General features: G+C 41.4%; 1 protein-coding gene across 1 annotated transcript; it reads right to left on the bottom strand.

Annotated features, from left to right (window-relative positions):
• Positions 1–210: 210 nt before the first annotated feature.
• RTL4 (retrotransposon Gag like 4) lies at positions 211–13738 on the bottom strand. The gene is made up of 2 exons (XM_032592254.1): positions 13689–13738; positions 211–4286 (listed from the first exon to the last, which is right to left on the bottom strand). The coding sequence occupies exon 2, from the start codon at positions 4028–4030 to the stop codon at positions 3143–3145; it is 888 nt and encodes a 295-aa protein (XP_032448145.1). The 5' UTR covers positions 4031–4286; positions 13689–13738; the 3' UTR covers positions 211–3142.
• Positions 13739–14561: the final 823 nt, after the last annotated feature.

Below are 14561 nucleotides of genomic sequence, written 5' to 3'. Positions count from 1 at the left end.
ATTACAGCTGTAGACAAAATGGGAGAGATAAAGAGGAAGGATGATTGTTGATGTAAAGCTCCCAGGGAGGACAATCTTCAGTGGACTCAATACGGTTCACAGTGTGGTGCTGACTTGGCATAGTGAGAATCTTATTTTTTTTTCCAATGTGCTCAGTAGTGATTAGGACCTGGAGGATTGATGCCATTAAAACCCACAAAAAAGATGATGTATAAGCCAAAACCAATTTATTTATTTATAATGAGAATTAACTGCTAAGTAGGCTATAATACTCATGTCAGCTGGCTAGCAAATTTTCTCCCCACAACAAAGTTTATATGAGAACATAATTACAATCATATTACTTCTTAGAGCATGGGGTCACAGCAAAGGGAGTTAGGTGGCAACCTTAATGGCTAATTACACAAATCGGAATGGCCTGATGCCTCTGCTCCACTGTACATAGACCTACGAAATCAGCTCTTGGTCGATATCCCCTCTCTTAGTCTAGAGAGATTACAGATGCCCTATGGTTCTTTAATCCGCCCCCCCTTTTCTAGACTCCCTGAAGACCATTCTCTTGTTAACCATTCTTTCTTCAGACTTATCATAAAATCATTAGATTTTATCTTGCTGGATGGCAATCATGTAGCAGATCTGCCTCCCTAAAACTACAATCTTGATTGGACCTGGGGGCTCCCCAAGCCTTTGTAGTTGCAGACTACATCTTTAAGTAGGTTATAGCTCATGTGTTCTCAGTAGATTTTAATTAGTTGCACTCTCAGAGAAGTTCACTTTGGTATAAGTTTGGGGGCAAACGTCTGTAGAACTCTATGCTAAATAAAGAGTTTATTCTAGTTGAAGTGAATGGTGTCATTATAACAAAATATTGAAGGGGTAAATAAAATGGTTGCTAGCTAGTAGACAGTAAAGCATTATCCCAGTATCTTATTCATATGCTCAGTATGCCTGTTGGATTGTATCACATAGAGCATAAGAATTTCTTGTCTGAGAATTCCTCAACAAGGGGCTTCTAGAAATTAGAGGTTTTATAGCCCAGAATTAATGATCTGTTCTGAGAGGCTCTGAAAACTGAAGATTTTTTGGAGAAGAAGGTGATGTTGCTGCAGAGGGAAGGTCCAAACAAGAAATAAGGTGATGCATCTTTGTGAGAGAGCACACAATGACAAATTGTATCCCTAATATAAAGAAAGATTGTGATGAAGCCAACTGAATGCTACCATCAGCATTCTGGGGCCATACTGGGGTCAGTAAGGAAAGTGACTGGAGGCTATTGGGTTAGTTCTTTATTACAGAATTGGTGGTGCTAGATCAGGATACCTCCAGGCAATTGCAAGACACTTATAGTTCGAAAAGATCTATTTGTCAGAGGCTTTCATACAAGCCCAGTACCACATGGGAATTTCTTGGCACAACTGGTCTCCTTGTTATGAGAGCATATGGAGTAAGGTGGATGTATAGCAAACTGTTGATAAAGGAAACCTCTTGTGAATGAAAATAAGGATTGGCACGGTGGTTAGCGAGGCATTGATGGACAAAACGATCTATTTGTTAGTGCTACAGGATGAAAACAGTAAGGCCTTAGCTGGGTTTAAGTACTGTCAAAGTTAGTATCATTCTTCAGGAACAAGGCCAAAGTACAATGACGCTTCATATTCTGAGAGGTCTTGAGGGTTGCTAGGAATTACTGATTTTTCTTCATGAAATCCATTATGGGGACATACATCAGCACCAAGAAGCAAGGAACAGAGGACTGATGATTACCAGCAAACATCAATTATCACTGCACATCTGTAACATTTTAGAAAATTGTGTCTCTCCAACATGGCACTACTTTTGTTCAGAAGCATTAGGAATCCATACACAGAGCTGCTGTGTGCTAAAACCACAACACTAGCAATCAAACCCTCACTTCTTCTTAAGTTTTATGTATGGATGGTGTTAATATATTTGCCCCAGGATTTTTCAGATGGGATGGTTCAGAGAATTGTCTACCATTAATTGCTTTTCAAGATTCTCAACTAGATGAGGCTCCCCAGAGGTGGTCCATAAGGGTATAGAACTCAACATTTGGGCAGTGATCCCAAATGGTGACCACACTAAGGCCTATGGAGTCAGAAACTACTACAGGGTCTGACTCTATGTCTTTAGGGGAGATTTATTTAGCTAGGTTCCCTTACCTGCCAGGTATAATAGACATAGTAATTATGATAAGACTCCTTCCCCAACTCTCACTAAATATTTGTCAGAGGTCATTATCCTAGGCCATTTTGACTTGGCTATTGGACATACTATAACCTAAAAAAGGTTATTGAGGAAGAGGGGAGGAATCTGGAATTAATAGGGCCTTACTAAAACATGTACCTGCCTGAAAGGCTAGTTCTCAAGGAAGTGGACCAACAGTTCCAATCAGAGTGTTCAAAAGGCCATGCCATCTGGTTAGTCAATAGCCAAGAGATCCAGTTTTTTGGGTAAGCAGAAGTCTTTAAATGGCAACAAAATACATAGCTGTATTGAAAGGTAGTAGAGCTGTGTTTCCATAAGGGTTGGTTTGTGTTGAAGCTGGCCTCTCTTCAATAGGTGGAGCAGGTTCCAGCCTCCAGTAGAAAAATGTTGGTAGGATATGAAAAAAGAAAAGAAAAATGTTGGTAGGATACGGGATGCAATTCGGAATTCAACCGAAGGTCTTAAACCAACAGGGAACTAGAATATAGACCAATGAGGGTGAAGGTGAAAGTCTTGGGCCTTATCTTAGTCCCTGAAGACTTAGGCCAACAAACTCAACCCAGATCTCATTCACTGGAGGGAATGGAGTTCCCAGTGTACTTCCAGGGATATTTTCATTGGCTTAGACTGGCCAGTTTTGCCTACAGAGTTTCAGTACTCTTGGGTTATTGGTTCCAAATGCAGAGAGTGCCTGCGAATTGTTTTCATCATTGTTGGGTTTGGTTTGGTTTGGTGATGGGTCACCAAATGAACAAGATCTGATTATTTAAACTCCCAGAATCACATAAGTTCATGACTGTCTATGAAGTGGTATCACAGTTCCCCACCTGTATTTGAAATGTTAATGCGGGATATAAATTAATAAGGCTGGAGGTGAGAGGGATATAAGTTTACAAAGTGACCTGCCTGGGCTCTCTTACTGGCGAGTTGGGTTATTTATCCTTGCTGGGGCCCGAGAACGTTTGGCAAGGCAATCTCTTGTGAAGTGACCAGCCTGGCTGCAGTAGAGGCACAGCTGAGCTTCTTGCTGGCGGGCTCGTTTGGCTGGGGTGAGAGGTGGCTGGCTTCCACGCAACTGTATAGGCTCTTCCTTGGCTGATACATCTGTGGGGCTGGAAAAGGGTTGGTGTTGGATCAGGGAAGCCAACACTGGGAGCTGCGTCTCTGACTGTAGGAGCTCTGGCCTGTCACTACGTTTCTTGTCCAACTGAATACACTGAGTGATCAGGTCTGGAAGGTTGTCCATCATATCTGTGTCACTCACTTCATCCTGGATGGAGTCAGCTAGTCCCTCTTGGAAGTGGTCACTCTGATTGGTTTCATTACAGCTCAGATTTTGAGCAAGGAGATTGAAAGTAGAAGCATTCTGCTGAGAGGACTTGTCCTCTTTGTTCATGGGGCCTGTTTCCTGTTTTGTAGGCTCATCAAATGGTTGCTGGAACTCAAAAACAAACTTTTCATATTGTTTCAGCAAAGTGCTCTGGTTAGGCCCAGATATGACGCCACAACTTTCCATCTGCTGAGCTAGGTAGTTTAAAAAGAACTTGACTTGGACATCATCTGCAGGATTGGGGATCTTGACAGTCGTCAAGAGATTGTCAGGGTCACCATGAAACTGAGAGAGATGCTCAAGTGAGCAGGGTACAGACATCAATGGGGTGGCCAGGGCAGGCATGATTTGGCCCCTCAGTTCAGGGTTCTCTTCTGTCAGATGCTGTACTTGTGGCTGCAGAAACAGATTTTCTTCCTGAAGAGAGGAATGCTCTACCTGCAAGCTAGGTGGTGTCTCTGTGTACTTCTCCATTGTACCTTCTGGAATCAAGTGAGACTAAGGAGAACTGAGTGCCAGTATTTGAAACCAATGGGCAGACAGTAGGGTTTCCTCTGTTATCAGAAAGATAGTATCAGAAGCAAGTAGCCAAAACTGCTGGCTATGAAGCAGTCACAAGGGGACACTGAGAGCTGAACTGGAGAGATGCCAAGATTGTTGTCCACTACTCAATGTTGTCTCTTCTCACGGAGAATGCCAATGTTCTGCACATTCAGAAGTGACAAATTACCTTAAGACACATAGAGGATTTGGAATTAAGAAGACGAATACAAAAGTCACAGTAGATTTCTCTCCCCACCCACCCCTTGTATACAATATAGGGTAAATTTGCCCTCAAACTAAGCCTTTGATTCTCAAGTACCTCTTTTTTATCAGCGAATCAAAGAATTTTACAACCCAAAGTGATCTTAGAGGTTATCCAGGGCAAACTCAGAATTTCATGAATGAGAAAACAGAGACCCAGAAAGGTAAAGATGTTTACCCAAGGTCACACAAGTACATAATATCAGAGCTGCATGCTCATCAGTACTGCTGTGTGAAACAGCACTGCCTCCAGGACCACAAATGTGTTCATTTGTACAAGCTACTTGGGCATGATGAGGGCTCGTGCCCCTTGCTATATAGAATGTGATCTGGAAACCAGTACCATAAGCATCACCAGGGAGACCATTAGAAACGCAGGCTCTTAGGCCCCACCCCAGACCTACTGAATTAGTATTCCACTTAAACCGATTTGCCAGGTGATTCAAATGTGCATTGAAATTTGAGAGAAAAGCTTCTCTAGAGAGGATTCAGTCCTCATTGGAATAATCACTGGTTGGACTTGAACCTCAACGCCCCAATCCTGCTGCAGTGGCAGTTAATCCATATTTTTCTAGATTCCTAGTCCTTATCTAAGGTCACATTTGGTTGTCATGGAGATGATTCAGCCGCCACAGGCAAGATGAAGAGGTGAAGTTGGAAACTTAGTAAACAAGAACAGAGTATTCATAGAAGTATAAAGATCAAAATGTTTAGCAGTTATCCTTGCATTGATAATAAGAATAAAGCAACCCATTAAAGTTAAAAACTAACCCCAAACATATGGCATATCAGTTGAACTATTGTGCAGCGTAATTCCTCTCATGGTCCTTCCCTTGTGTAGCACACCATTTAATTGTATCAAAATCGGCCACTAGAGGGCAAAAATGTGTATCCTTGAATGTAAAACTTGATTCTTTAGGTTTGATGGCTTCTCCTCTCTCGATCTATGGAAGAGATTATTGGAAGACTGAAATTGTGTAAGATTGGTGGCCAGAAACTTAAGCAAAGACTAGCATTAATCAGTTGGATGACACAGAAGAACTCATTTGGGTCTCCATTTCCTCTTTCATCTAATGAGGATGACTATCTTGTCTATTTCAGAAGGGTGTGGTGAATATCAATGAGACAGTAGATAGGTACTCTGAGTGGCAGAGAGAAAGAGAGAGACAGAGAGAGACAGAGACAGATGCTCCCCCAATTTTTTCAATGCACGTAACAATACCGTTGGTGAGGCTCTTCCTTTATCGCATATTGCAAAAGTAGGGAGATACTGTCATATTCTTTCCTTCTTTCTTTCCATAACTCACCAATCTAGTCTTTCTATTTTCCAGGTGCCCATCCATGAGTTTATTGCTGCCAGTCTAGCTAGGTGTCAATTGAAAGGTAAGATGTTAGTTAATTAATTAATGAGGGTTAATGATTGGCCTTTCTCAAGGCATTCCCTTTTTCCTCAAATTTTAATGTGCATAAGAATCAACTTGGTCTTAATCCCCAACAATTCCTATTCGATTGTCTTCTATTCAATAGGTCTGGGGTAGGTACCAGGAATCTGTACTTTAACAAGCTGCCCAGAGGATTTCTGGTGTTGGTAGTCCCTGTGAGAAAAGCCACCCAGATGAACCTCAAGGAATAAATCCATATTATAGCATCATAGAAGAGTAAGAATGGGGAGAGGACACATTTGGAAGTAGGAGGCATTCAGATGACATAGAATAGGTGGTAACCTATTGTACTTCTGCATAAAGTCCATAGAGCTCACACTGTTCTTTACAACTGTTCCTCTCTCTCAGACAGTAGACTGCAAGAGTTTAGCATGTAGGTTCTAGAGTTAGACTGACCTGGGTCCAAATCCTGGCTTGGCCAAAAGTTGCGTGACTCTGGAATGTTATTTAACCTCTCTGAGAATCCATTTCCAAACTTTAAAATGGAGGTGATTTTGGGGCGCCTGGGTGGCTCAGCCGGTTAAGCGGCCGACTTCGGCTCAGGTCATGATCTCACGGTCCGTGAGTTCGAGCCCCGCGTCGGGCTCTGTGCTGACAGCTCAGAGCCTGGAGCCTGTTTCAGATTCTGTGTCTCCCTCTCTCTGACCCTCCCCCGTTCATGCTCTGTCTCTCTCTGTCTCAAAAATAAATAAACGTTAAAAAAATTAAAAAACTAAAATAAAATGGAGGTGATTTTAATACCTTCCTCATAGTGTTGTAAGTATTAAATGAGATGAAAAGAGATTAGCACAGCTTCGTGCAGATGGCACGGGCTTCATAAATGTTAGCTATCATTTTTCTAGGTCCGCAGTCTGTTATCTGACTGTGTTTTAGAATTTAATTTTTTTTGAATTTTTGAAAGGTAACACGGAATATGTACTGCTTATTATATAACACTCCCAGTTGTATCTGGGAAAACATCCTGTAATTAGGCAATTAACATTTCTGCAGGAAAATAAATGTCTAAATAGTCATACTAAAAGAGATCAAGACTAGGTTTATGTCAGTTTAGGTCAGATTTGACACCAAATTAATGAAAAAATATCTTCCATTTTACAGAGCTTTTTGATTTCAGAATTGAAGATAAGGGATATGGCTCTCTCTACCAAGCTCCCCTGTTGGTTGGAAAGTATGACTATAACTTCTCTGTTCCTGCTTTCTGCCCTTTCCTTTGACCCTCAGCAGTTCCAGACTATCTGTCGAGGTCTCCTGTTTCTTTACAGAATTATGTATTCAAGGTGGCAGAGCATTAATTTTTCTAATTGTGTAACATTGGTGAAACACTTGCTAAAATTGTAAGCATTTGCCCAATGCAAATTATACAACGGCGCTGTTGTCAATGGCAATTGCTTAATCCCTCTAAGAAAATCTATCTTGTCTTATCATTTTGGAAATTGCTCTCCTTTTAGAGGTCAGTGGCCTTCTATTAGATTGTCCCAGCAGATCATGGGGTAAAGCATGCCAGTCTGGAGATAAAGCAGACTGAGCTGGGACCTCAAATGCACAGACTTCAGAAATCAGACTAGTGAGCCTGAACCAGATCTGACACAAAACTGCATACGTTTAAGCTTTTACTTGATTGGTATGTATTTCACCTACAAAAACAACAACACAAAAATAGGTCTAGTAAACTTCTACAGGCAGGCCATTTTGGTGTTTGTGTTCCATTTGGCTCAAAGACACGGTTGACAGTTTCCCTGCATATGAAACTATCTGTACTGGAGTCCCTTGAAACTCCATTTGGAGAAGAGCCTGAAGTACCTTGCTGCTTATAATAGAGCATTGTGATCTTACAATACCTTATTTTCAAGCTGTTCTACCCAACACTTTGGAGAAGTCTTGACCTATTGCCATGCAACTACCCAGAGCACTTGCATTTTTGCCCTTGAACTCCAGACTTTATAAGTAAGGGAACTTGTGGCCATGAGAGCTAAACTGAGACATAAACAATCCTCAAGAGGTAACCACAGGGACATACTGTTTAGACTTGTCTGGAGACTTGGATGTGACCCTAGCTCTGCCACCATCTAGACTGACAACCTTGGGCAAGTCACTTCTTCTCTCTGTGCCAGTTCCTGTATCTGTACAATGAAGGAATTGGGTTTCTCAAATTTTATCACACATAAGAAATTCTGATTCAGAAGAGTTAAGAAGAGACCCAGAAATATGAATTTTCTATAGGCACTTCAAATGATTCTGTGGTAAGAGGTCTTCAGATTTTACCTTGGGAATCTTGGGTGACTGACCACACAGAGCTCTGACATTTGTTAGAGGTTCTCAAGTTTCAGTGTACATAAAAATCTCTTGGGAGTTTAACATGCAGCTTCTTGGGCTTCACCCCTAGACAGTGTAATTAAGTGGGTCTGGGATGGGACCAGATAATCTGCATTTTAATCAAGCTCCACAGATGATGCTGATGCAGAAGTTTCTCTGGTAACACTTGAGAAACCCTAGGTTTAATACTCTCAAAAGATCCTTTCTGCTTGAGCACTGTCTACACTTTTGAAGGTAGAAAATATTTGGCTGCAAAAGTGGCCCCTGAGGTGTGTGATAGGTGGATTGCTTCCTTCCAAGGCTCTGCCTGAGTCTGTATGGTCGCATGCAAACAGTGGGCTAGTGCAGGGCTGGCTCGGGCAAGGTGAAAAGTAACTGGCTTGGGGGCAAGAGAGAGGGTCACAATTGAGCTGACCTTGCTCTCAGTCTCTATGGTTCCTGCTGGGAGGTTTGTAATGCTCTGCTCTGCCTGTGGGGGGCGGGGCAGAAAAGCCGTCCATGTATCCCCATATTAGAGAGAGAGCAGCAGCCCAGCTGGGGTCAATCTGGCCATTGCTATGACTCAGACCTCATACCTTCCTTTAACCTTCAACCTTTCTTCTGGCTCTGCTGGACCCATGGCCTAGCTGCTTATGAAGTTACACATGTCATGAACGCTCCCTACAAGTATCCCCTGTTAGTTTCCCAGTTTTCCTTTCTAATGGGCATAACTCCATTAAGGAGCCACACTTGCTCCAGGAGCCTTCCAGCTCCATGAGCCTATTTAACATTCCTCCTAAGATCATGTTTCCCTGTCTCCTCCTCCTTCCCCCGCCTACTCCGCTTTGCCTACTGTCCCTGCTGGCAGCCATAACACAGGGCTGAATGTCCCTGTTTAGTCACCGGCCAGAACTCTAACTGATTGTCCAAGCAGTACATGACCCATTTGCACCATTCATTTCTCTCAGTGCAGCAGAGAAGAAGACCTAGAAGGAACGGGTGAGTTTTTTTATATGAAGGAAAAGACCTGGAGGCTGGTGGAGGGCAAGATGAGCCACTGGGCAGGTATCATAACACTGTCACAGAGTATTATAGTTATCAAAATATAAACGAGCATTACATGGAGTCAAAGAAAAACCCCAAAGAGAGACTCCATTTTGCCTCTTTATTGTACTTGCCTGTTTAATTCGGCCCCTGAGTGGTACTGACATTATACGGGTGGTGAAATGATGACTTCAGTGGAAGTAGGAGGTTTGCAAACTCCTGAAGATCAAGTGCGCTTAGAACTTACAGCTCACAAGAGATGTTACAACATATGGCAGATAACCTCTACAGCAGGACTGGCTCTGAGTCTCATTCAAACCTTCATGGTGGGCCCCTGACATACCGGGAATGCAGAGGTTTTGCATTTGTACTTGATAGGAATGGAAAGGACAAGTTGTTTTTATCCAGTCGTACCGGACATTGTGTGGGTATTTGCGGTAATAATACGTGTCGTTTCTTCAGTGCCTAATTTATGTCAGCTTATAGACTCTAATTGGTACTAGCTGTCTGGAGCCTTATTTAAAAGTGTCCTGGACCTGGGGCCGGGCTCACTGGTAGAATGCCGTAAAGCACTGCCAGTGTTCGCCACAGACAATGGAGGAATAAATGCAACATGCTGAACAGGTATTTGCCATCTCTCTACCAGACCACATAATCCTCACAGCAGTCTTGTGAAGTAGGTATAATGATTTGCGTTTTACACATAAGGAAATGAAGCCCCTGCTTCCACTTCTAAACATGTAATCCTGCTCACTTCTGCTTTCAAGCTCTCTCCCCTCACCGGAAAGCCAATTACTTTCTTCTTCCTATGCCCAGCTCGCATTCAGCCTCATTGATACGGCTTCCTCTCACTACCCGGGCCCTTATTAATACCTCCCTTCCCTGAGCTGTGGAAGGACACATTGTTTGAGCCCTCCAGGAAGAAGTCTCTTTCCTGTGAACCCCCATACACTTTGCACAGTGCTGGGCCCGCGAGCCTTATATAAATCTGTGTTCATAGGTGGGGCTAGGAGAAAGACAAACAAAAGAATCTCTATGAGTGGTCTGACATGAAATTAGGATAAGAAAAGTAAGATCGAATCGAGTCATGAAAATCTTGTCCAAACAAGAGGAGGCTGAATAAGCAAGCAGGGGCATCGAGTCTCAGTAGAAGTGGTCTGGACTTGAGAGAAGGGCCAGCAGGCCTGGCTATCACGAGTTCTTAGCTTTTCATTCCCCTGTTTTCCCGTCTTCCTTAAGCCCCATACATTTGGTAATCTTGTTATTTTGCAATCAAAAATAAATGATGGGGCCTGATAAAGACTTCTCTGCTACTTCTAGGTTCAAGAAAGCAGTCTGAGGTGAAATAGGTAATGGGGATTAAGGAGGGCGCTTGTTGTGATGAGCACTGGGTGATGTATAGAATTGTTGAATCACTATATTGTACACCTGAAACTAATATAACATTTTATTCTAACTGTACTGGAATTAAAATAAAACATGGACAAGTGTTCAGGATGGTTTGGATTATTAAATATCACAGCTGTCACATAATGTAGGAATTAAGCTACTGTTGAAGCTCTGAAACTGAAATTCAGCAAGTATGTAATTATTGTATTTTATATTTTATTTTGCTAAACATATATAACATAAAAGTTAAAAAAAATAAAGCAGTCTGAGAGGATGTTTTGCATAACTGAATGTGCACCTTGCTATGTTTTACAAGAACAATGTGATAAAACATTTTAAATTGGGACAATCTCAATAAAGCTGGGTTGAGCTGTTATCATACCCATCTAAGCACCATCTAATCAATATGTGAAGATATTAAAAGAGCAACCAAAAAGGAATTATTAGGTTCCCAGTCCCATTGAGCTTCACTCTCTATGTGTACAAAGATTCAAATATCTTAAAAACCACTTTACATTCATTATTTCATTCAATATTGACTGCAATTCTGCCATTTTCCGGGTCAGAAAACCAAGGCACTAAGATACTAAGTTAAATCAAGGGGCAAGGAGGAAATGGGATACCTGTATAACTGTCTCCGAAAGACTCTCATGTAGAATACTTATCCTCAAGGACAAGGAAGGAGCTAACTGAAAATGCACTTGGGAGGGTGGGGGTGGAGATGGGATGAGTGTCTCCATAAAGTAACTTATGAGTTCCACATCACTGGAGGAATGTAAGCAGAGTTAGGATTACCACCTGGTGAGGAGTCAGAGTGGGGAGAATAAGATAAGAAGGCATCGTAAGGATGATCTAGTCCTTTCAAAGCTATAGATTCTATGACTTGCTTGAGGACACAGCTGAAATGTGGGCAATGACACTAAGAGTTGTTTGCAATCTAGAATCTGATCCTCAGATTCACAGTCAACCTGAACCTAACCCATCTTGCCTGTCTATCTGCAAGCTCCTATTCCTGGAGAGGACTCAGTGGCTAACGTATGGTAGGACTTGTTTATCAATTTGAGGGATTAGCTTCGTTTCTCTGACCATTCTCAACGCCCCCGTCATTTCAAATAGTACATGCCATTTGAGTAAACAATTAGGGGAAGAGTGGAAAAATTCTGATCTGCAGAACTCAAATAGTCATAAAATTAGCCCTTTAAATTTGAAACGAAAGGTCTTCTCCTGCATTCGTGCTCCCTGCTGTCTCTTTCATCTTTAATTCATTAAATGCAATTCACTTAGTGCTGAATACCACTTACAACTGATGAGCTGACAGAGTTTAGCCCACTTAGATTTAAACATTTTTTGCATTTCCAGGTCCTTGTGGTGTGCATGCAACCTGCAGCCCTATTCAAGGTGGAGAAAACTTAATATAAGCAATTTTGTATATATCATGTTTTTCAATTACCAGAAGCCTCCTAATAGTCAATAGTTAGAGAAAAGTATCAACTTTAGAGATGAAGAATTTGAGTCTCAAGAAATGGAAAATGATTTGGGTCATGGTCATGTTTATGAGTCTTATTGCTAAGTTCCAATCCCAAACCCTAGGCAGGCTTTCTCTCCCTCCTAGCCTTGACGATGAGTAAACAAGAAATACAGGGATTATATAGTGCAGAGGCAACGTTTTAATGTCATTCAATAATCCGTAACATCTAGGGGCACCTGGGTGGCTCAGTTAAGCATCCGACTTTAGCTAAGGTCATGATCTCACGGTTCATGAGTTGAAGCCCCAAATCAGGCTCTGTGCTGACAGCTCGGAGCCTGAAGCCTGCTTCCGATTCTGTGTCTCCCTATCTCTCTGCCCCTCCCCTGCTCATGCTCTGTCTCTCAAAAATGAATAAACATTAAAAAAATAATAATAATTGGGAATATCCCACATATATGCAGAGAATTGCATGTGATCTAAGTATTCTCCTCCTATCTCATTGTCATTTTGATAAACTATGAAGTAGGCAAGGTGTGTATTTAACACCTCCTCCAACAGATAAGGAAAGAGTTGTCTAAGGACATACAACTGTTTAGTATTAGATCTTGGACTAGAATCCTCAACTCTTGCTCATAACATTATGTCCTGGAAATAGATTGAACCAATAGAAAAAATCATTCACTCTGGATTTAGACAAAATTTAGATTAAAATCCCAATCTGAATTCAAAGCCAAAGATGTGAGACCTTGGGCAAGTTACCTCTTTGAGCCTCAGTTTCCACATCTGTAAAACGTGTATTGCAATGTAGCTTGATGAGTTGTCTTGCATACAGCAGACATTGGTGATAGAAGCCACCCAATATCATATTTTCTGCAGACACTGCCCCTAAATGTTATGGATATAACATGGGTACCGAATATCCTTCTTACCAGTTCCAGTTTCCAACCGGGGATTCTGCGGAAGGTAATTCTACCCGAGTCTCTTGGTGTGGAACAATTGGCTTAAGCTAAAGCTAACTCACTTAACATATAACTTGCCTTAGTGTTTCTTATTTGCAACACTCATATCACTTGTAATTAATTGTTATATGCCTGTTTTCCTTACTAGACTATGAGCTAATCAAGATAGGAATTAACTAATTTCATTTCTGTGTCCACAAGTGCTAACATATTTCCTTACATATAGAGGTGCTCAGTAACCCTTTGTTGGATTTATAATATCTGCCTATGACAGCCATAGTTAAAACTAGATATTAGCAAAGGTAGTCTTACTTTTCCCCACTCCCTATATATCACTTCTATTATTTTTCTCTGATGTGAGTGCAAAACCCAGCCCTGCTCCAGTGTATCTCAGCATATTTTTGCTGAGATGCTTGAGTTAACCAGATAGAAATATAGACAAAGATTTATGTCTATGGGACTAATGCTCTGCAGGCAATACTTCAGTCCCAGTCCTGCACTTCAATGACCTTAGCCAGAGCACTGAGAAGACTGAGAGATCTTCGAGAATGTACTTTGCTTGGATGAATGGGTTGTTTAGTTTTTTAGAAGAGTTTCAGTTTAGCCTAGGCCCTAGGTCAAGACAATTATCTAGCAAACTTAGAAAGAAAACAGATGCAAAATAATCCAAACAGGAGTTTTTTAAAATATGATATTTTCAACCACTCTTATGTGAAGACAGGAGAATCACTTACCTCTCAGATGTTGGGCTCCAAGTGGAATCAGGCTACAGTGGGACAGATCCTAGGGGATGGGAAAAGGAAAGTAAGAAGAGATGGGATTCTTTAACATCCCAAACAGCATAAGCAACCTTAATTCTGTGCTCTTACTGTTAGAGTGCTCTGTTTTCACTGGCTGACACTCTCCAACCCTCTGACACTGGAACAGACACAGTCTGGTAAGCTTTGGACTCTGCCAGTTGAGAGCTGTGTGACCTTAGGCATACTAATCTCTTTGAGCTTCATTTTCTTTCTTTCTTTCTTTTTTTTTTTAGCTTCCTTTTCTTTATCATAAGATGGGGCCAATGATATCTACCACCATTGGCTATTCATTTATTCATATAATAAATCTTGACTGACTGTCTATTATATGCCAGACACTGCGCTGTAGTAAGTCCATGTAGACATGGGGATTCAAGAATTACTAAAGTAAGGTATGCAAACTGCTTGTTGCAGTACCTGGCTCATAACAATGATTTAATCAATGGTATCGATTGTTTTAAGATTATGAGTTAGAAGGGTTTGGCAGTTAACAGCCCAAGCTCTGGAGTCAGACCTGGGTTGTAGTTATAGTATGGAGTATTAGCTTCACGTATTAGGAGAACTTGGGCAAGTTTTTTACATACTTAAATTTTCTCACCTGTAAAATAAGTAATAATGATCATAACTGTTTTATAAGCTTGGGAAGATCAAATAAACATGAATGTGAAACATCCAGCGAGTCTTCTTCCCTCTTAAGGCTAATGACTTGAGACCGAAACAAGTCTACTTGGATCAAAAATAAAAAGCCTTTCAAGGAGAGTGTCTCCTTATCTGCCTGAAATTTGTCTAGAGCAAAAAGAAAAGTGA

Source organism: Lynx canadensis, chromosome X (assembly GCF_007474595.2).
Source record: "Lynx canadensis isolate LIC74 chromosome X, mLynCan4.pri.v2, whole genome shotgun sequence".
In the NCBI taxonomy this organism is placed as follows: Eukaryota; Metazoa; Chordata; class Mammalia; order Carnivora; family Felidae; genus Lynx; species Lynx canadensis.
The sequence above is the reverse complement of the archived record's forward strand: the minus strand, read 5'-3'. Positions and strand labels throughout refer to the sequence as shown.